Here is a 22,657-nt window from a genome sequence, read left to right on the forward strand (position 1 = left end):
TTATTTTTTCCAATTAACCCTAACTCTTCAAATGTTTTGGTGTCATAAGAGTAAAAAGAAGGGAAGTGATGTATAATGATAGTTTGTTTCAGCTATGCCACTTTCAGAAATGTTTTTTTCTGGCTCCTAATTGACTAAATTGTTGAAAAAAAAAAAAAGTTTAATTATAGAAAGATTGAATGAATTTTCTGAGGAGTATTTTTAAATGTGTTTTTCCCCCCCTTTATTTTCTAAATGCTAGTTTTTGTTTCTGTTTCACAGCAAGGTTGGTCCCATTCGAGTGGGGCAAACTAACGATTTGGTTGTCTATTTCAATTTTTGTTTTATGTTTTTCTAACATGCAATGAACTAAAGTTACGCACGCTTTAATTAAAAAAAAAAAAAAAAAAAAAAGGTAGTTACAACCAGGGGACAATGTCGGCAAATGTCAGCCATGGGTCGCATTTGAAAGTTTGCCCGCAATAAAGAATTTTCTTTAATGCCGACATTAAAAATGTCAACTAGATTTTGTCTGTATTTGTGAACTCGGGGCTAAATTGTTCCAGCTGTTATAAGCCTGCTCCTCTGCATTGATGAATGACTAAACGTGGAAATTTAAAGACTGAGACTGATTTCAACTTCCACACATAGTACTTCAAACAGCTTGTGAGTACTGTATTTAGCTCGTGCAGGTGACGTCACCGTTTTCACGACGCCATATTGCCGGTCAAACAGAGCTGCTCGACATTGAACCGGAGCAGAATATTCACAATACCCGAGACTTGTTGTGCTGTTGGTTGTTACAACAGACGAGACAGATCTTCAAAGAGGTCATGCAATAGAATACCAGCTGTAAAGACCAGAAAAGATCGATGCATTTCGCCAATTAAACGTGATGGCTGGTGCCCAACCAAAATACACACACGCCTGCGGAGTGATCACTTCATTTCAGGTAAGAATTATTCTTGGTCTCAAGTTACGAAGTATTTATAATGCCAAGTTGACTCATTTGAGAACAATGCCGATTTAAAAAAAAAAAAAAAGACTGTCATAGAGAGGTTTACAACGCAGGTAAGCCTGTGGCAGCAATACGCTTCCAGCCACGGAGGAGACGACTTTTTCCAGTTCTAGTTAATGAATGGGAGTTTGTGGAAAACCAGGGGTCATTTGTTTAAACATTGGGAATTTTATTGAAAAAAATATCTGAGTGGCTCCATCACTGTGTGGTAAACCCTAACCTAACCCAATTCTTGATTGAGAACTGATCCAGCAACGAAGTATTTGTATGCGTCCAGACCTTTCTACGCTTTCAAACTTTTCTGTGTAAATCTTGACGACTTACTCACCAGATCCATGTGTGGATCCAGTTGTCCAAGACAAGCGAAAGCGGGTTAATAGTCCAAATTCTTATCAGCGAAAACATCGACTTTGGCATTAAATATCGGTCCTCTGTGCCAAGTGTCATTTTTCCACGTACCTTCGTTTATCGTTTACCTTCTAAATGTTTAACGGCATCGGACAAAACTCTGGGCGTCGTGCTATAAGACATATTTTCCCGTCGTCTCAACGGACTTAGCATTGGACAATGCTCTGTTTGACCGTCAATATGGCCAGTCACGTGATTTCGGTGACGTAGGTGCACAGGCTCTATTCTTTTCTGTACTGGAACTCTCAAACTAAATGGGTCCGATGTTGGCCGACAACCCCCCAGAGAGCCTCTCGGTGGCAGTTTTTTTCTTGGCCACAGATTTTTCTGTAACCGAGGTAGTTGCGATAGGGTTACAGGAATTTGCACATTTCCAAGCCATCATAAAAGTCTGCTTTACTGCAACGACATGTACAACGTAAGGCACCCGAATGCAAAAATACTGACATAAAAGAGCGAAATAGCATAAGTGCGCTCGCTCCCTTCAACCTCGACAATGGCCTCCATTTCATTTGTTTGACAAACATCTGGCAACAGATTTCCAGCTACAGTCGTCATATGTCCTAGCTTATCTTAGCTTAGCTGCTACGTGTGAGTGACATGGAGTCAAAGAAGCACCATTGCAAAGAAAGAAATGACACTTTCAAACACATTAGAAAATAATATCGGGAGGGGAAAAAAAAGTTGACTGACTTCACACATTTCATGCGTCTGATAATAGAAAAACTTTTAAAAGGTAATACTTTGGCTTCTGTTATCAGAAGCTAATTTTTTGTTGTGGAAAATGGAAACACGTATAAGTAGAATATTAAAAAAAAAAATAATACATCGTGCCCTCACAGTTTATAGAAAGTGGTATATATTGTATTTATATGTATTCCTGTGCAGTATATAGATGCATATCGTACATATTTGCTATAAAAGCGCATGTGTTGTTTACAGTTATGGACACAACAGGTCTGCCATTTTTAGGATTTTTTTTCATCCCAAGTTCACTTTTAAAAAATAAAATAAAAAATATATATTTTAATGTATTTTACAATTGTTTTGTGAATTAAATATTTTTGCCAAACAAAACTAAGAGTAAAAGTTGTAGTAGTTTGAGAACAAAAGAGAGAGCCTTTGGTACAGTATGCAGGCAAATATTTCAAAAGGGGGGGAAAAAAAGGTTTGGGAATTTTTAATTTGTAAAAATTGACTTATTTTTAGATTTTTATATAGCGAAAAAAATAATTACTACTATTAAATGATTTTCTGAACAAGAAGGGGTGGGGGGAGTGATACAGTATATACCCTTGCCCATTCGTGCGGTTCACCGTTTGAGGTCCTGCATCTTTTTTTTTTCATGTACCATATTTTCACATTTTTCAAGGCACACTTAAAAGTCCTAAATTTTCTCCATAATGGGCAGACACCTTATAATGTGGCGCGTCTTGTGTGCACACCGAGTTCCAAAATCCCAAATGTTGTTGTGTGACTACTCTACTGAAGTACAACTAAACACACCGGTTGCATTGTTAGCATGCATGCTAGCGTATGTTTTAGCGTGCATGCAAGTTAGCGTATGATGGCGCTGAAGAGGCACCAAGGAACAATAGCACTTTTATTTTTGTAAGCAGAAGAACGCATCCAGCCTCCCACCCAGTATTGTAGTGGTGTTCCCAGCATGCTTTGCAGCACTCGGGATGTGGAGAGTTGAAAGTAAGTTTTGTCAATGATTTCTTGAGTCATTTTTTTGATAGTGCTGTGAAAAGATATTTGCCCCCTCCTAATTTCAGTTTTGCATACAAAGCTTTCAAACAAATCAATCCAATTTTAATATCACTAAAGAGAAACCCCCAGGAAATACAAAATGCAGTTTCTAAATGATAATTTATCTATCTGTCTCTGTGAGAAAGTAAATGCCCCCTACCCCCTTGTTGAATCACAAGTCACCGTGACTAACCACAAATTTGGGAAACGTTCAAATTCACAAGCCACACCCAAACCTGATTATCTTGTTGACTCAAGAAATCACTTACATAGAGTCTGTCAGTGAATGTGAAGTAGACAGGATCTCAAGAACCAATGCAGCATGCCAGAAATGATTGGGGGGGGGGGGGGGGGGGACTCCAGCAAACCACTGCCAGAGCCATTATCCACAAATGGAGAAAACAGTGCCAAACCTTCCCAGGAGTGGACGATCAACTAAAATTACTCCAAGAGTGACACGGCAACTCATCCAGGAGGACACAAAAGAGCCTTGAACATCTGAAAACCTGCAGGCCTCACAGAGTGCATGACTACCATTTAAAAAAAAAAAAAAAAAAAAAAAAAAAAAAAAAAAAAAAAAAAAAAGCAGCCCAAAAATGGCATCCATGAGGGAGTTCCCAGGTGAAAACCCCTGCTGTCAGCAAAGAATAAAACTCAAGTGCTCTTGAATTATGAAGCGGGACAATGATCCAAAACACACCAGCAAGTCGACCTCTGAATTACTCAAAAAAAAAAAAAAATGTTTTGGGGTGGCCAAGTCCAAGTCCAGATTTCAACCCAATTGAGATGCTGTGGAGTGACCTTAAACTGGCAGTTCATGCTAGAAAACCCTCCAACATGGCAGAATTGAAACAATCCTGCAGAGAAGAGTGGGACAAAATTCCTCCAGAGCCATATGAAAGACTCCTCCCCAATTATCAGAAATGCTTGATTTCAGTTCTTTCTGCCAAGGGTGGTACAATTACCTTTTCCACACAGGGTCAGAAAGGTTTGGATTTTTTTTTTTGTTTGTGCCTTTTTGTGAATTTATTTGAAAACTACTTTGTATTTCCTTGTGTTGTCACTGAGTGATATTCAAATTGGTTTGATGATTTGAAACCTTTGTGTGACATGCAAAAAAATCAGAAAGGGGGCAAATACTTTTTCACAGCACTGAATGCCATTCTGTTTGCTGCGGTCTGATATAGTTTCAATATGACACCGTGATTGTTGACTAATAACTAGGCTACAGCAGTCATTATGTGGAGGAACGTAATTGCACTTTTACTTTCTGCTTACAAAAGTCAAAAGTGCAATTGTTCCTTACTGCCTCATGAGCGCCACATTATGTTTTAAGCTAAGATAGGAATTTTGAATTTGTGGTAGCACCAGCGATTTCATGACTTTCTTGGGCCATTTTGGAACAGAAAAATGCTTGCATTTGACCCACATTATTACTCCAACATTACAGTATTATTGAGTATGACTGCATTTAGAATGTGTTTGGAAAGCATATATAATATTTTAAACTGCATCAATAAATTGTGGATTTTCAGGATTTGTGGGGAGCAGGTGAAGGAACGTAACCCCCGTGAAAAACAAGGGTGTACTGTACTGTAGTTTCATTTCCTGTGACATTATTGCTTGGCCTTATTTATAAGAAAAACAATTCTGTGGGAGTTATTAATTAATAAAAATCACAACTTCCTTATTCTAAATTTCCAATGGAAATAATAATAAATATAACTATGCTCCAAAAAGCCATTTTAATATTTCAATTTTAAAGTATTCTGGTCATATTGCATATGTTTTTACTGAAATCATGACTATTGTCATATGGAAAAAAAGAAAAATGTCAATATTTTCAAGTTACTTTGGTAATTTGTCGACCCTAATGACACTATCGGTGTAAAAAGAAGCAAAAATGAGCATTTCTTTGCGTCTGTCACTCAGCTTACTTTGATCAATTTGTCAGGTCACATGATGCTACCTCTTTTTTTTTTTTTTCTTTACAACCACATTATGGGATAATAAACTAAAACTATTAGGTTGAGACTGCACCTTTGCGATCACAGTGTGATGAGCATCTCAGTCGTCATGGACGCTCATAGAAACATTTGGTTAAGTCCTCTTAATACCCGCGCGTGCATTGACGTCACTGGGGTTCTCCGGCGTGTAGTTTGCCTTTTTACTCCAGTGCGACTCGCATGCAATTTTGAAAACGTGCTGCAGTTCTTCTCCAAGTCAGAGGTGCTGCTATGGCTGGAATTGGCTAGAATGCTTTTTGGTCATTTCTAGTAGCTGTTTTTGATTCTCTTTTCCCTAACAAAGAACAAAAACAACAACAATGGCAACCATGAAGGAGTGTTTTCTTAAATAAATGGACCTAAACGACCAAATGATACATTGAATTATGTTGCAAAATCAATCGAGAAGGCAGCTGCATCTGAGGTATGTGGAGCTTGGAGAAACTGAGTCTGTCAATCAAGAGAGATGAGCTCTGCGGCTTTCTCCACGCAGAAACTTCTTTTGATGTGTGCATGGCCAGCTATGTTGAGTTGCTGCGCGGGTGCTCGATGCAATGCGGGCATGCAGGAGTATGAAGAGGCCTTTAAGTGGAGTGTAACTTGCAGGTTGGTGGTCGGAGGTCAAATATTTGCATATGAACGCGGTAATGTCACCTCCTTTCAGTCGTCTTCGATCACTTCTGTCTTAATGTCGCCGGCTAAAGTTAAACCCGCCCCGTCCGCTTGGTGCTCAGCCATCTTCTCCATATTTGCCTCGGGCGAAGGCGGCGACCAGGACGCCCGACGTCCCGGCGGCGGCGCGCGGCCGGTCAAGGAGCAGCCCCTCGCCCCAGACGCGCCCCCTCGGCCCAGGGCAGCCATCCAGTTGGGCGGCAGTGATGAAACCTGCAGCCAGAAAAGACGGTCAGATGGAGAGCAGAATAACTTCAGCGCTTCATCTGACCGTGCGGGTCCGTGAGAGGGCTTGGGTCAGACGTGACGTGTCTGCTCGAGCGAAGCCAAAACGCCTAGCCGCCTTGCAACTCTGCCACAAACAACAACCATGTGATGGATTCAGCCGTTCAAGCCAATCAAGTCCAAAGAATCATCCATGTCATTCACTTTCACGTGAGCCACAGGCTCATGTCATTATTTCACATTTACAGTGGCTAAGAAACATCCTTCTCCTTCAAGTTTCATCCCAACCTTCACACTGCAGCCTACATATGGAACAATCTTCAACTTTGCATAAGGAAAGCACCTTCCCTTTGGAAATTATGTCAAGGCAATTCTGGTACTGGGAAACTAACGGGGAATGCTTTTTCCAATATCAAGACCAAATTCCATTTGCCCCAGAATTAGTTTTTAATTAAGCTCATCACACAAATATAACCCAAGTGATTTCATTTATTAAAGGGGGGGACTACTCAAAGTAACCAGGCCCTGTGTGAAAAAAGTAATTACACCCTTGTTAAATTGTGTAAACACAATTTTGGGTTAATTTTCACTGGGCGCATTCAAACCTGATGTTCAAAGATGTTCAATCAAGAAATCATTTAAAATCAAGTCAGCCAAAAAAGATGCAACAAAACTACACCATCTAAGGAAATTCCAGAACAGTTGAAGAATAAAGTCATTGACATCTATCAGTCTGGAAAGGGTTTCAAAAGCTATTTTTAAAGCTTTAGGATTACAGAAAACCATAGGAGGAGCCATTTTCCTCAGATACAGAAAACACAGAACAGTGGTGAACACACCCACAAGTGGCCTGCCTACAAAGATTATTCAAGAGAACAGAAATGACTCATCCAGGAGGACACAAAGGAACTGGATGTTAAATAAACTGCTGGCCTACCAATTAATTTAGTTCAAGAATTCAAATTATGAAATGAAATACTTAATTTGAGGAAGTTTGCATAGAAAATGAACTTTCCCAATTATTATTTCACATAGCAATACAGACACATCCATCCATCCATTTTCAGAGCTGCTTATCCTCACAAGGGTCACAGGAGTGCTGGAGCCCATACCAGCTAAAATCGGGCAGGAGGAAGGGTACACTCTGCACTGGTTGCCAGCCAATCGCAGGGCACATAGAAAGAAAAACAAATGGTCGCACTCACATCACAACTAATAGCAAACACATGCAACTTGATTGACTTCACCATACCTCCACAACAAGAATGTATTTTTTTTATAGAAATTACTATTAAAAAAACATTTTGATAATCCATTTCTAAAAATGTGCTTGTCAAGAAAAGAAAAAAAAAAAGTTCTGGTTTACCTGCTCAGTGAAGTCAGTAGCGTCCACCTCATCGCTGTTGGACTGACCTCCCGGACTCTCGACATCTATGCTGTGGCTTTCCAAGATGGCTGCTTCTTCAGGAACACACACACACACTCCACACAGTTTATGATCAATAAAAAAAAATTAAATGAAAAAAATACAATATGGCAGATGACAGAGGAAGACATTACCAATATTGGCGCGCCGCTTGATGTCCTTGCGGCGGTTGGCGAACCAGTTGTACACCTTCAGAGATGTCACCTTCTCAAAGTCAAGAAGCTGTCTTCCTGAAAAACAGCAAGCACTCTTTCTGGATGCCAAGGAGCAGGAGGAGATTGGGCTCTAGTTTTGAACACACCTGGTTTTTGAATAACAGCATTGCAGGCCATGGAGATCTCCTCCCTCCTCGCCTCATCAGGGTATTGATTATCACTGAAGTAGCTGTTGCACGCACACATACAAAAAGACAGTCACAAAAATACAACTACAATGACAGACGCGCACAAAGACAAGTAAAAAAAAAAATATATATATATATATATATAACAAAAAGCAAAAAAAAGACTAGAGAACCACAAAGTTAACCACACAACCATACAAACAGACAAAGAAATGCAAACACAAAAACACCCCTTGACCCGCACACAAAAATAACCGCAAGAGAAACAACCGCACAGAGTAGCAGACACACACACACTCACTTCACACAAACAGATCTACATACTCACACAAAGACGCGAACACACACGCACAAACAGATCAACACACTCCCACAACACACACATAAACGAACACCAGTAAAGATACACACAAAGACCACCACAAGACAGACAGATACACACACAAATCCAGTTGAAGCCAGAAGTTTACATACACTGTGCAAAAACACATTTCATTTTTTTTGTCTCACTGTCTGAAGTCAAATCAGACTAAAGCTCTCGTGTATTAAGTCAGTCAGGATCACCAAAATTATTTTTGTTAAATGGTACAAGAGCCATCCATCCATTTTCTTTGCCGCTTATCCTCACGAGGGTCACGGAGAGCGCTGGAGCCCATCCCAGCTGTCAACGGGCAGGAGGCGGGGTAAACCCTGGACTGGTTGCCAGCCAATCGCAGGGCACATGGAGACAAACAACAGTCGCACTCACAATCACACTTAGGGCCAATTCAGAGTGTCCAATTGAAACCGGAGTGCCCGGGGAAAACCCACCCAGGCACGGGGAGAACATGCACTTTCTCTGATTTCCTGCCAGATTTCATTTGATTTTCCCATCATTTCAAGTAAGGAACAAAGAAGCAGAGTGTTTGAGGTGTGGCCTTACATAAATCCCAAGGTGTGCCGGGAATTCACTCACATGTTGTCAGTTAACCTATCGGGACCTTCAAAGCCATGACCTCATCATCTGGGCTTCTCCGTGTTCTTTAAAAGGTCTACTGCATGATTTTTAGTATATTTTTAATATTAAAAAAAAGGCAGCCGGAATGGCCTGCTTTTTCACCACACGTCAGGATGTTGTCGTATATGGATTTTTGCATCTCCCACCATGAAAATCCTCTCAAGGATATTGGAGAAGACCCAGGAAGTGACGTTTTTTGCAGTAGCGGGGTTGAGTGTTGATATTGGTTTATACCTATTGTACTGGCGAAAAATTACTTGTTTTTTTCCATCATGTTAGGCATAATGCCAGCTTGTTGTATTGCTGGATTTTGCCCAAACACTCGGGAAGATGGATTCTCTTTCACCACTTTTCCAAAAGACCAGGTTCGTTGTGAAAAATGGATTGCACAAAAAAAATAATAGGTGGGGGGGACCCCATAATCCTTCTCTGAGAACGTATGAAAATATCCGGGTCATAATAACTTAATAAAGTACGTAAGTCAGGGGTGCTAAATATGTCGATGTATACGGGCTAGCGTAGGTCATCGCCGGCACTGGGGCCGGCGTTGGTCGCTGCTGTGGAGGTGGATCGGGCAGCGAGGTGGTTTGGGCGTGTGCTGGAGGAGAAAGGAGCTCTCCCCCTCACTGGCGACCGGTGTCTGGGCACCCATGAAGTAGTTACTTCACCCGGCATGGGTCCTCCTGACTACGCTACATACGGTCAAACATGCGGATCACTTCTAACTAACAGCAGACAGCATATCACCTAAATATGGCTCGAAACGATAGGGTAATATTGCCCTGGTCACTTCACTCGATTGTGAGATGATCTCTCCTTTGAAAAGAACTTCCGTATCGGAATGGGTGTCAGAAAAATCCGAAAATCTCTGTTGTCCGTCTCACATAGCAGGTGGCAGAGCGTCTTGTCAATGGCGACTGGACCAGTGTGGCATCTGCAAATGACATTGTAGGCAATATGGCCGCCACTGGGATGTCGAGTGAGACTTCCGCAACTTTGAGCATGAATGACATGCTTGACACATTGAAGCGAATAATATTATACGTATTTTTCTTGACAATATCTATTTTAAAATGTATATACAGATGTCAGTTGAGCTTTAAAGACCTTTTTGACCTTGAAGCAAAGAATATAAAATTGTCTCATAAATTCTCTTTCGCATTATTGCGGCATTGAACAACAGTAAATCATTTTGGTGATCCTGACTGACCTGAAACAGGAGAGGATTAGTCTGATTTGACTTCAGACAATTGAACGAAAAATGAAGTGTGTTTTTCCACAGTGACCTCTATTTGAAATTCTGGCTTCAACTGCATATGGACACAGAGCCAAACACACACACATTGAATAAAGAGGTCCTGTTACATGGTAATATAGCGACCATTGTAAATGTTACCTCTCCATGACGGCCAGACATTCCTTCCTCCAGGTGAATCTGTTGCCACGCCGCAGGCGGAACCCCACTGGAGTGGGAGCGAATGTGGACGGGGCCTGTTGCCAGTCCATCACTACGTCCTCCAGAGCCAGCGGCGCATTACGCAAGGCCAGTGTGGCACCTAATAGGCCGGGAACATTTACAGACATGTATGGAAATGGTGATAGTGATTTTTTTTTTTTTTTTTAACTCGCTGATCGACCCCCAAAATCTTGATCGTGCAAAGCCTAATGAATATGCTTATTACATGTTCATTTTGTTAATCACTGTTAGATAAAGCAGAGGTGTCTATCCTTTACCACCTGTTGGGCGATTGTAATTCATTCAAACTAGTGGTGAAAGTATTAAATAAGCTAATAATGTTTACGGTAGACCTTCAGTTGTTCTCCCGATCTCTCATGGCACACTAATCTGTCGTGGCACAGTGGGTGGGAACCATTGATCCAGAAAAAGAAAACAGATTGATGGACAAAGATGACCAGACAGACAGACAGACAGCTGTGTTCTTACCAGGGCTGCTCTTCTCCAGCTGGTACCATCTAAAGAAGGCCCGTTTCTTCTGCTCACTGAGGTCAGACCCTTGCTGCAGCAACCAGTGGGAGATGCGACTCTGGCTAATACCTGCAAGAGATCCAAGAAAGGTGAGCTGCTTGTTAAAGGAAGAGGAGGAAGAGGACATGTGGCAACACACACCCGTTACTTGTGCGACCACAGCCTGGGAGATGCGCCTGTTGGCCAGGAAGCACTTGATCTCCTCTTTGACGACTCCGCTGTCCCTCCTACAAGCAAATGCGCACATATTTTTTCCCCTGTAGACGTTTCACAATACTCACAGTAAACCCCCACCTATTCAAGGATCCCCTTTCATTTACCCTCCAAATTGTCCGACAGGAAAAACTGACAAGAGGCTGGATTGCTGTTAGATTGATAGATTTTAGGTGTTGCAGTTATCCTTCCCTTTTTGGCACTCCCTTTCTTTTCCCCCCTGTCATTTCAAAGTATTACATTCCGAACTTATTCGTTCAACTTTGTATGTCCGGATTGCCTGGGTTGAACCCAACATCGGGTGAAATGTTCACGTCAATATCACCTCTGGGAATGTATTTCATGAGGAAAAATGGTGACATGTTATGTGTTTCAGCCATTTTATAGGCAAATCCAAACATTTTAGGTGGGGGTGTCCATGAATCTTACCATTGGTGTCAGGTCTTGGTCCCAAACTCCCTCCAATTACTAGGGCTCATTGTAAAACCGTTTTCCCAGGGCTCCTACCTCATCAAGTCCTCCACTTTCTCATCGACATCCACGTCTTCATCGCCCGTCTCAAAGCCGTAGCCCAACACGCTGCCCCCCACTAGAGGAAACCTGGGCAGCGGAGACATCTTCCCGTTGGTCTGAGCTACGGTTGCTATGTCAACGGGCAAGGTTACATCAAAGCTACTCGGCGATAGGCGGCTGTCGGAGAAGACGGTCTGAGTGGCAGCAGTGGAAGACGAAGGTGGGGCGTAGAAAGACGCTTGGTGGTTTGAGGTTAATCTGCGGGGACGCTCCAGATGATCCAGGTGGTCCAAGGTGTCGAGGGCGTGGAGGAGTTCGGCTTGGCCGATGCCCGTCCTCCTGAGCCTCTGGAGGAGGTCGATCTGCTCGATGGTGAAGCGAGGCTCCTCGCACTGCTGGAACATCCTGGTAACAACAAATACATTTTCATCCTCATTAACACTCACGCACCTCAAAATGGATTTTTGCAGGGGTTTTACCATTTTATGTTATTCAGTAGTCTCTTTTGTATTATACTTTCTGTTTTTCGTTTTTTTTTTTTTTTTAATGGTTAAAAAATAGGAATGTGTCAAAACTGGTCAATGACAAGTGAAAATGGTCAAAGATTAGTCATTAAAGGCAATAAAGCATTGAACATTAAAAAGTGGATAATTTTGTGAAAATTATTTTTAAAAAGTGAAATTAGGGGTGAAAAAGTTTACAAAAATGGTTTAAAAAAAATCTGCGAAAAGGTCAAAAATTTTCAAAGATTATTTGCAAGTTGTTACAAATGGGTAAAATAATAGTTGAGAAAGTAATAACAAGATCAAATGATTGAACATGGACAACCATGAACGAAAATAGTCTATGGAGCACCACCTGTGGCTTTCTCGTCCACGTATAAGACTTTTTGCAGGAGACATTTTTTTTTTTTTATTTAGACTTTTACAGTTTTATTTTTGCTAACTAATATCTCTTCTCTCCACTTAAATTTATAAATCAATGATTTTAGATGTGCTGATATATATACATTCAGCATAGCCCTCCAACCAATCAGAAACATGCTACTGCCAATCTGACCACTCAGTTGTGATGTTGTTGCAGAGTTTATGAATCTAGTGCCTGTTATATCAATTACAGAAACCACTTGAGAATGTCCCACACATAAGTGCATACTGCATTTAATTATCTTATCATCTGGATACACTAGTCACTAAATATATTCATCCTGGAGAAAGGTACCCATAATCAAGTTTATTTGCATTTAAAGTGTTTTTCCACTCTTCACGTCTGGAAGGAGAGAAACAACCACAAGCACAGTGACACCACTCCAGCAAGTGTAAGGCGAATGAATTGCCCCATTTTTATATAAAAGAAACCCAAAAGCCTTGCTTCATTTATCTTGAACTGCACCATTGAGGCTAAAATGTTGCAGTTCTTTCCTTGGAAAGCCAACACCTCACTTTTATTTTATAATTGTTTGCAAGCCAATATTCACACCATGGGATGGAATGCAGGAAACCTGCATTGACCGGGAATCATACCGGGGCCGAGCACATGGCAGGCGGAAATCCTACCACTTCCCCACCAATGCTTGACATACATACCCAACGATAGATGCATGAAAACTGTGTTAGAATTTCAGTCATCAAACTCTTGTGCTCAGCGCCCAAAGATTAGTTCTAATATTTTGGGAGTTAATTATTTCATACCGCTTTAGATTAATGCTGCATAGATATGTAGGTATGTAACTAAAAAGCTCAAAATACATGAATATTGAAATAGACTATCAGGAGCGAGAGTGTTAGATACAATGAGCCCTAGTGTGTATGGATTGAATAAGAAATAAAGCTTTTCTGCCACTGTCAGATTTGACGGGATTTTCTTGTACACAAATCAATGTAAATCATTAGGAAACCTATGAAACCAAAATGCGCAGGTGTTACTTATTAGTCGAGACAAAAATTTAATTTTTCAAAACATAATCATAGTATAGTGTCCAAGTTCCAAACTGTGAAAGCAATATCTGTGTCCCCCACAGAATAAAGGCATTGCAGTGATGTATATGGTCTTTGGTTTTATTTTTTCTGAAAATCTCTTTTTGTTATAAACAACCAAATTGTTGAGTTTATTCAATGGTTTCACATAGGCACTCAAATTGTCCATTTTACCTTTCAATCTTGAGGCTCAAATTTGACGTGAACAGTACTTACAGATACAACCAGTGGAAAAACAGGAAAATAAGAATAGGGATGGAAAGTATTAGTGGTGGTGGAGATGGAGGAAAAGAAAAAAAAATACATTAACATCAGTGAGTGGAGCGCAGTAATTTTCCTTCCTGAGCATCAGAGGCTGACTCATCCTATACAGTAAGTATAAGTGCCAGTCGGTCCTCTAAGCGTTGTATTTTGTTATTATGAATATTGTCACCAGGGTAAAAATAATGGTCTCAGAAATTGTCAAAAAATATATATATTTTTTTAAAGGCTAAAATGGTTATTAAAAACATTAACAGTATGTGCTTTAGTTGCACCCAAAAAAATGAAGTAAAAAAAAAAAGGTCAAAATGGTGGACAAATAAAGTAGTTTTGAAAAAAAACGAATGATACTGATGAGAAAAATTGGAATTGTATTTTACTAGAAGAAAAAAAAAAGTGAAAACTATAAAGAAATGAGTGAAGATGGTCAGCTGCGAGGAGATGACCATGCTTCTCCACTGCAAAATTCCAACTTGACTCCAGCCCCATCGGGGCACTCAGTAGAAAAACACACAGTATCAAAAACTGCAAAGGAGGAGACCCCCATTTCTTATTACTAAATGGGGGAACATTTTATTCTTGTGGCGATGGAGGGCCCCAGTTACAAAGATACATGTTAAGTGTAATATGTTCAGAATGCAAAGTTCAGCGCAAAAGAGACAGCTAACTAGTGTGTTTTGAAACATGGTTAATCTACAGTATTTTGACAAATACATCTGGTAGTGGACTTGCCAAAAACTAATTTGATTAAAATGTAAACAACACCAACACTGACGATACTAGTTTCACTGCGTTGAGGAACAGTTCAGGTTTTGAACTTTTCCGCCCCACACTAAACTCCATTGTCAAAAACAACAGCTGATGTTTTCCTGTTCATCTGACAAGCCACTATCGAGTATCTGCATCAGTTTCGTGGCTGACGAATAAGCATTGCGCTTAAATTACAACGTCTATGTGCGCTGCAAACGTGCCGAATGAGAGAAGAACCCTCGCTTAAACTCAGGAGACTCGTGGTATCAGTTTGTAACATTGTATGTCAACATTTGGGGAAGACAAGGATTTCTTTTGAAGGGAGATTCGGCCGCAGGCGTCTGACGTCGCCAAGCGAATCGAGCGCGCTAATGAGAGCGTTTAAAACACAGCGGCAACATGTAACTTACCTTTCTTGTCCCACTAGACAATCTTCCACAGACGTTACTTGTAACATGCGGGCTTATGTTGTCTCAGTAGAGCCGTGACACACGTATTGCATAAAGTTTCCCCCTTAAAATGTCTCCTCGTAATTGTATTTGGGCTTCGGTCCATCGTCAGACAGATTCGTCTTTTGTTCGCGAGACGGGCGCCATGTTGATACTGTGCCGCAAGGGATGACGGGAGTTGGAGTTTCAAACACAGGTGTTCGCTTATGGCCAAATATGTGTTCCGTATGATGTGGGATGACGGGAGTTGGAGTTTCAAACACAGGTGTTCGCTTATGGCCAAATATGTGTTCCGTATGATGTATGTCACTGGGGCACACAAAAAAAGCCGAGCAGCTTTTATATACATAAAAGGTACTATTTTAACGTTGAGATTTTTATACCTACAAAGTAATTCAACTCATGAAATAAACATTGTAATATTTCAGATGAGTCTGAATACTAATTGTGCACTGGACAGTGTTTTAAGTACACTTTTATCTTTCTTTTTTCATTTTTTCTTTCTCCTGGTTGTTTTGTCACTGTGTGGCCTGCGACTGGCTGGGAACCAGTTCAGTGTGTGCCCCGCCTCCTGCCCGAAGATAGCTGGGATAGGCTCCAGCACTCCTGCAAACCTTGTGAGGATAAGCGGCTCGTGTAATGCATGGCTGGATGTATTTTTTTAGGCAAAGACAGCCATACATTTAGATAAAAACATTAAAATTAAATTTTTATTTTAAATATTTTATTTAAAAATTTGTTAAAACTTATACACACAATGTTCAATGCAATAATTTGATTATATATCATTATAATTATAAATAGTATAAAATAAGATCGTGAAGAATAACGACTGTTTTACATTTTAGTTACGTGTTTATTTTTTTAGGTGAAACAAAACTCCATGAATCTATAAAATCTTTATTTTATGTTTTAAAAGAAAATACAACATACAGCAAGCGTCTTAAAATGTATCTGCATTCTCCTGCACTATATTCGCCAATCCACAGCTCTTGAACGTGGTTTGAGTCCGACGTGAAAACTTGATGCTTCACCACAGAGGGGCTCGAGCCAGCATCCCCTTCCACGTGAGCGAATCCGCCGCCTGCAACGGAGGTTGCGGGTGGTTATTTTGTTAAAATGCTTGCAGCTTTTATTCATTATATATGACGATTTGAAGCGTTAGTCAAGATTTTAGCAAGAACCCCCTCCTGGAGCTGTCACGTGTTCATGGTGGAGGGGTTCTAGTTGTGTGGGGCTTCTCACCCCTGGTGTGAAGTTGAGAAGTTCCGACGAGATATAATCAGGCTCGTCTTTGACTTTAGTACCACTTCTCTTGAAAGGGGTTGTACTCACTTCCACTCTGGCGTTGCCCACGGTGAGAGGCGCCGAGCCAGTGTGGGTATACAGTTACTTACCGCCAACCTGCTCCAGCTATTCCACCGGCATGTCTTCCCATGAGGAACCTGAGTCTGGGGTCTCTTGAGCCAACCTTGACCTTTCGTTTTTAGGCATAGTTAAATCCATTACATTGGATTACGGCAGGGCTCTCAAGCTCAATAAAAAGAGCAAGGAAACTTGTGTAAACAAGTTGTGTGCAAAACTACAGTAACTAGTAGTTTGTTGATGTCACACCCCCGAGAGCCATACACCCCACCCATTGTGATTAGTAGGTTTTTGCAGCTCCGCACACAACACTGTAAAAGTGCCATTTGTATAAAACTTGAGGGCAGCACTAACATTAAACTTTTATAGTACAGTGGGGGCCACAAAATATCATCTTGGGGGTCACAAATGGCCCACAGGCTGCCAGTTTGAGACCACTGGGTTAATATAACCTAACTCGTTACCCTGACATATTCCCACTGTCATTAAATAAACGTTTTTATGGAGGCGAGCATCCTCTGTTCATTGTGAGCAAATATTTTCAAAATGAGAAAATTTGCCACTGAGCTGAAAGAGCCGTGAAACCCGTCTTCACTCACCTGCATTCTCTTGTGGAGAAACATCAACTTCTGGTTCAGACATTCAATCTCCTGAGAGCACAGGGAAATATGGAAAATCTTCAGCTATGTTAAAAAAGGTGAATCTATAAAGGATGTTGTTACGTTGATCTTCGGTGCTTTTAATAAGTTGTATCACTTGCATGGGCTACGTTTACTTACCTGGCTCAGTTTTTCGCTGCGCTTGAGTTTTATCTGAGGCAAAAGCTCCTCGAGTCTCTGAATCTGTGACAATTGAATATTTTACAATCATTCAGGAAATAATAGTAATTGATATAGTTCAAGCGCTGTTTCTTGCAGAGAAAATTTGGACCCTGATTCCACGTGAGGATAAGCAGCTAAGAATACGGATGGATGCATGGATGAATAAAATACATTTCACATGAAATTCGACATCTCAATTTTCAGTCGCTTCATACCCTCTTGTCGACAGTTTGCAATCTGGTCTTCATACTCTTGTTGATCACAGCCATGGGGGTGCTTTTAGGGTTGGGCTGCACTAGAAAATAAAAAGATTACATTAAAAAACATAAATACTGTAAAAATAATAAGTTGGATGCATCTCTGAGTTAACGTCACTATAAAATGCCTTGGGTGTTCTAATCTGTTCTAATCAGTCGTTGTGAAAATGTAGCCGATTAGTTCATTTTCTGCAGAACAGTATGTAGCAGAATATTGCAACGCTGAAGTCTTATTATGAGTGCCCAAACTTTTGCACATAATAATAAGTATCTTAAACACGTTTGCCTCATCTTAAATGAGGGTACCCTAACCAAGAAAAAGGATGGGTGGAGCCAAGCATGTCCACCCTGTCATTGACCACCCATGCGTGTACTAATAATATACTGTACTGTAGTTGCATGTATAGTGCCTGCTTGCCATTACCCCCCCCCCCCACACACACACACACAAACGGAAAAAAAGTGGAAGCTTGACTAAATAATCATTTCTACCAGCATGACATCCACTTAATACAATGAATATAAATATTTCTTTTAGGTAATATGGAGACATTTCAAATTATCTTCATGGTGATATTAACTAAATTTGACTTCAATTAATAGATGTGCGCAAAAGATGATGAAGTGTAGTGTGATGTTACCATGTTGAAAGATCTTGGCAACCTCAAGTAAGTAGGGCCTGGGGTTAGAGAAACAACATCCGTGGTCACAATGTACACCAGCGGGTGGCCAACACTTTTCATGCAATCCAACAATGTAAAATATAAAATAAATAAGGAAGACAATCGCATCTACCATGGTACAGACACAAAAATCAAATGTATTCATAATTCTATTTACTCACCCAAAATTAAATTAAATTCGCTTGACTGTGAAATTATATCTAAAATTAAAACTGTAATGAAAGATTCAGCATTACAGATAAAGACTTTTAAAAAAAATAATAAACAATTACTAGCACTACACTGCAATTTCAGATGGGAAAACCGAAACCTTAATGAGGTTAAGCAGTACAAAAATATGGATGGCTGGATAGAACTAAAGTTTAATGTTGAAATACAGTATTTTCCGCAATATATGGCGCACCTAAAAGCCTTTCATTTTCTCAAAAGCCGACGGTGCGCCTTATATATGGATCAATATTGAGCCTTTAGTGGAGCTCCATCTAAATGATGCATAACGTAACCCCAGCCTCTACTGTAGCGTCTATTCCATGTGCCTTATAATGCGGTGCGCCTTATATATGAAAACAGTTTTACAATAGGCCATTCATTGAAGGTGCGACTTATAATGCAGTGCGCCTTATAGTGGAGAAAATACCGTACATTCATTCATTTAACTGCTGTGCCGCTTATCCTCACCAGGGTCACGGGGGTGCTAGAACGGATTCCAGCTGAATGCGGGTGAGAGGCGGGGTACACCCCAATTAGTACCCAGCCAATTGCAGGGCACTTATAAACAACCAACCACTTCCACTCACATTCATACCTATATGGAATTTAGTCTTCAATTAACTTGCCATATATGTTTTGGTAAAAAAAAAAAAAAAAAACGATGTTCAAAATGAATCTGAACTATGGAGCTAATGTTTCCCATTAAAATATCTCTATAAATCAATTCATAAACAGGAAACAGATACATACATGTGCTTGCTGTTTCCTGCGATGGAACCATTCAGAGGGATCAGATATCCTTGCTGGTTTCTTATCTGAACAGGCAAAGTCAGTGATTGCGTAGTAAAATGTCAAAATATGATCGCACGGCATTCTGCTTACCTTGAATACAACATCTGAAGAGTTCAGGTCAAGGGAGGTAGCAATGATCTAAAAAGGGCAATATTATTAAAAAGTTAGAAATCTACACAGGTAAATTTCTATCTATCTATCCATCCATCCATCCATCAGTCATATTGACTGTATGTCACCATGGTGTGTGCTGCTGTGACAACAACATAAACAAGTGGCAGGAGCACCTGTACGATGGATGACATGTCAGCTCCATGAGGAATGGAGACCTCCCGGAGAGCCACCACTCTGTCATCTGCAACATACATCAGTTACTCTAAAAAGGTACTCATTATAACATCCTCTGTATAATTATAACATATACTGTGTAGAACTTATATGTGCCAAACAGAAACGCCAAAGAGAGAGAAAAAAAAAAAAACGGGATGAAATGGTTGGACTTGACAGAATTTTTGGGTGATGGCTTACATCGAGATGCGACGTAGGGCAAAGGTAGAGGTGGCAAAGGCTAAACAAGAGGCATATGAAGACATGTACACCAGGTTGGACACGAAAGAAGGAGAAAAGGATCTCTACAGGTTGGCCAGACAGAGGGATAGAGATGGGAAGGATGTGCAGAAGGTAAGGGTGATTAAGGATAGAGATGGAAATGTGTTGACTGGTGCCGGTAGTGTGCTAAATAGATGGAAAGAATACTTTGAGAAGTTGATGAATGAAGAAAATGAGAGAGAAGGAAGAGTTGAAGAGGCAAGAGTGATGGACCAGGAAGTGGAAATGATTACTAAGGGGGAAGTCAGAAAGGCACTACAAAGGATGAAAAATGGAAAGGCAGTTGGTCCTGATGACATACCGGTAGAGGTATGGAAGCAATTTGGAGAGATGGCTGTGGAGTTTTTGACCAACTTATTCAACAGAATACTAGCGGGCGAAAAGATGCCTGAAGAATGGAGGAAAAGTGTTCTAGTTCCCATTTTTAAGAACAAAGGGGATGTTCAGAGCTGTGGGAACTATAGAGGAATAAAGTTGATGAGCCACACAATGAAGTTATGGGAAAGAGTAGTGGAGGCTAGACTCAGGACAGAAGTAAGTATCTGCGAGCAACAGTATGGTTTCATGCCTAGAAAGAGTACCACAGATGCATTATTTGCCTTGAGGATGCTCGTGGAAAAGTACAGAGAAGGTCAGAAGGAGCTACATTGTGTCTTTGTGGATCTAGAGAAAGCCTATGACAGAGTACCAAGAGAGGAACTGTGGTACTGCATGCGTAAGTCTGGTGTGGCAGAGAAGTATGTTAAAATAGTACAGGACATGTATGATGGCAGCAGAACAATGGTGAGGTGTGCCTTAGGTGTGACAGAGGAATTTAAGGTGGAGGTGGGACTGCATCAGGGATCAGCTCTGAGCCCCTTCCTGTTTGCAGTGGTAATGGATAGGCTGACAGATGAGGTTAGACTGGAATCCCCTTGGACCATGATGTTCGCAGATGATATTGTCATATGCAGTGAAAGCAGGGAGCATGCAGAGGAACAATTGGAAAGATGGAGACATGCACTGGAAAGGAGAGGAATGAAGATTAGCCGAAGTAAAACAGAATATATGTGCGTGAATGAGAAAAGTAGAGGGGGAAGAGTGAGGCTACAGGGAGAAGAGATAGCGAGGGTAGACGACTTCAAATACTTGGGGTCAACAATACAGAGCAATGGAGAGTGTGGTCAGGAAGTGAAGAAACGGGTCCAAGCAGGTTGGAACAGCTGGCGAAAGGTGTCTGGTGTGTTATGTGACAGAAGAGTGTCTGCTAGGATGAAGGGCAAAGTTTACAAAACAGTGGTGAGGCCGGCCATGATGTACGGATTAGAGACGGTGGCACTGAAGAAACAACAGGAAGCTGAACTGGAGGTGGCAGAAATGAAGATGTTGAGGTTCTCGCTCGGAGTGACCAGGTTGGATAGGATTAGAAATGAGCTCATTAGAGGGACAGCCAAAGCTGGATGTTTTGGAGACAAGATTCGAGAGAGCAGACTTCGATGGTTTGGACATGTTCAGAGGCGAGAGAGTGAGTATATTGGTAGAAGGATGCTGAGGATGGAGCTCCCAGGCAAAAGGGCGAGAGGAAGACCAAAGAGAAGGTTTATGGATGTGGTGAGGGAAGACATGAGGGCAGTTGGGGTTCGAGAGGAAGATGCAGGAGATAGGCTAAGATGGCAAAAAATGACACGCTGTGGCGACCCCTAACGGGACAAGCCGAAAGGAAAAGAAGAAGAAGAAGAAGAAGTCACGCAGAAGCTGCTATTGACCACAGACGTCACACTCCACCGGACCCACATCACAGAGACTGCACACTACAGTATTTTCTATGCAGTTTTTAAAGTTGTGATATTATGAGTACAAGGTTGTATTGTTAAAACAAACAGTATAATGTTGCATATTATAAAACACTATGACAGCATGCTTGTTAAAATGAACACCAATTTGATCGGCCTCATCGGATCAGCCGATAATCACCATTTTTTTGCTGACCGGCCGATCGGTTTTGATGTACTAATTCCCTGATTCGATCAACGATGCCATTGATCGGCTCCGAGAAAGAAATCTACTCACGTCGCCGTTGTTCGCAGTTTGTCTGAATCCAAAAGCGACTTTATTTTTAGATAGTAGTACAGTATTTATATAGTTTGACACAGTATTGTAAATACTTAACAGCCCCAAATTTAAAAAAAAAAAAAAAAAAAAAACGATGCATAAGTGCGGCATTGGTGTGAAACAAGACATGTAATGTGCGGATCAGAGTAGAAAATAAAATTGCTCTTTCAAGATTGCACTGTTAGACTACCCCTGCTAAAAATTTTCGATAGAAATCTATAGAATTTGTACAGAACAACTTGTTCTATAGAACTTCGGTTGTAATTTTCTACAGAACAACAGAATTTCTATTGGGTTCTATAGTTCTTTAGAAATTCTTTAAAAATGTTCTATAGATTTTTTATCTCAATTCGGATTGCCGCCGTATGAACGGAACAACCGTAATAAAGCGGGGGGTCGATGACTTGTGTCAATTGCAACTGCTCCAACGTTTAACATGGGAAAGAGCTTACCATTTACTTGATAACAACCTTAACGCCCCGGCCCCCAATGAGCATTCAGTTTGTCTCAATAATTTACTGTTTATAATTCACAAGTAATCGACTCAGAGCAATCGGTTGCCTGGGCGACGGCGTCACTCTCACATCTCAAACGCGAGGAAATTTCTCGAGCACGAAAACGTCACGTGAACACCAACCAACCATTTTTGTCGAGTCTTCTGAGAGCGATCCAGATCTTGGTAACACGCGTGGGGCACTCAAACCTTACGTTAGACATCTTTTCTTGTCTTTAGCGTTGGCCGTGAGGAGGCGACGACGTGGACCGGGCGCGGAGGAAGGACCCTCTAGATCCGGTCCGCGACTTTCAACGTTGATTTGAATTCCATCCGAATGGCTAGTAAAATCACAGCGTCG

General features: G+C 41.0%; 2 protein-coding genes across 6 annotated transcripts; both read right to left on the bottom strand.

Moving 5' to 3' along the window:
• Window positions 1–5,488: 5,488 nt before the first annotated feature.
• Window positions 5,489–15,147, bottom strand: LOC133498227 (homeobox-containing protein 1-like). 5 transcript variants are annotated; one of them, XM_061814800.1, is made up of 10 exons: window positions 14,937–15,147; window positions 11,534–11,944; window positions 10,955–11,040; window positions 10,772–10,882; window positions 10,223–10,382; window positions 7,788–7,870; window positions 7,621–7,716; window positions 7,427–7,521; window positions 5,818–6,048; window positions 5,489–5,745 (listed from the first exon to the last, which is right to left on the bottom strand). In XM_061814800.1, exons 1-9 carry the CDS (start codon window positions 14,981–14,983, stop codon window positions 5,824–5,826), a joined length of 1,314 nt encoding a protein of 437 aa, XP_061670784.1. In that variant the 5' UTR covers window positions 14,984–15,147; the 3' UTR covers window positions 5,489–5,745; window positions 5,818–5,823. The 5 variants fall into 5 exon arrangements, with proteins under 5 accessions (XP_061670784.1, XP_061670785.1, XP_061670783.1 ...); XM_061814801.1 differs by having other exon boundaries at window positions 5,489–6,048; window positions 7,427–7,518; XM_061814799.1 differs by having other exon boundaries at window positions 5,489–6,048.
• Window positions 15,148–15,845: 698 nt separating this feature from the next.
• On the bottom strand, window positions 15,846–22,633 carry si:zfos-1056e6.1 (uncharacterized protein LOC107988029 homolog). The gene is made up of 9 exons (XM_061814995.1): window positions 22,445–22,633; window positions 19,391–19,458; window positions 19,194–19,241; window positions 19,062–19,126; window positions 18,060–18,097; window positions 17,377–17,456; window positions 17,120–17,182; window positions 16,940–16,990; window positions 15,846–16,059 (listed from the first exon to the last, which is right to left on the bottom strand). The coding sequence occupies exons 1-9, from the start codon at window positions 22,518–22,520 to the stop codon at window positions 16,006–16,008; spliced, it is 543 nt and encodes a 180-aa protein (XP_061670979.1). The 5' UTR covers window positions 22,521–22,633; the 3' UTR covers window positions 15,846–16,005.
• Between the last annotated feature and the right edge of the window lie 24 nt (window positions 22,634–22,657).

The sequence above is a fragment of the Syngnathoides biaculeatus genome, chromosome 3 (assembly GCF_019802595.1).
Source record: "Syngnathoides biaculeatus isolate LvHL_M chromosome 3, ASM1980259v1, whole genome shotgun sequence".
In the NCBI taxonomy this organism is placed as follows: Eukaryota; Metazoa; Chordata; class Actinopteri; order Syngnathiformes; family Syngnathidae; genus Syngnathoides; species Syngnathoides biaculeatus.

Bases quoted from the DNA above. Each gene is read 5' to 3' on its own strand.
- si:zfos-1056e6.1 (XM_061814995.1), bottom strand. From the start codon at position 22,520: ATGTCTAACGTAAGGTTTGAGTGCCCCACGCGTGTTACCAAGATCTGG. The intron at 19,459-22,444 runs GTTGGTTGGTGT...TGTATGTTGCAG, and splicing joins CAGAAGACTCGACAAAAATG to ATGACAGAGTGGTGGCTCTC. The intron at 19,242-19,390 runs GTGCTCCTGCCA...TGCCCTTTTTAG, and splicing joins ACATGTCATCCATCGTACAG to ATCATTGCTACCTCCCTTGA.
- LOC133498227 (XM_061814800.1), bottom strand. From the start codon at position 14,983: ATGTTACAAGTAACGTCTGTGGAAGATTGTCTAGTGGGACAAGAAAG. The intron at 10,883-10,954 runs GTGTGTGTTGCC...GATCTCTTGCAG, and splicing joins TGTGGTCGCACAAGTAACGG to GTATTAGCCAGAGTCGCATC. The intron at 10,383-10,771 runs GTAAGAACACAG...CCGGCCTATTAG, and splicing joins GCTGGAGAAGAGCAGCCCTG to GTGCCACACTGGCCTTGCGT.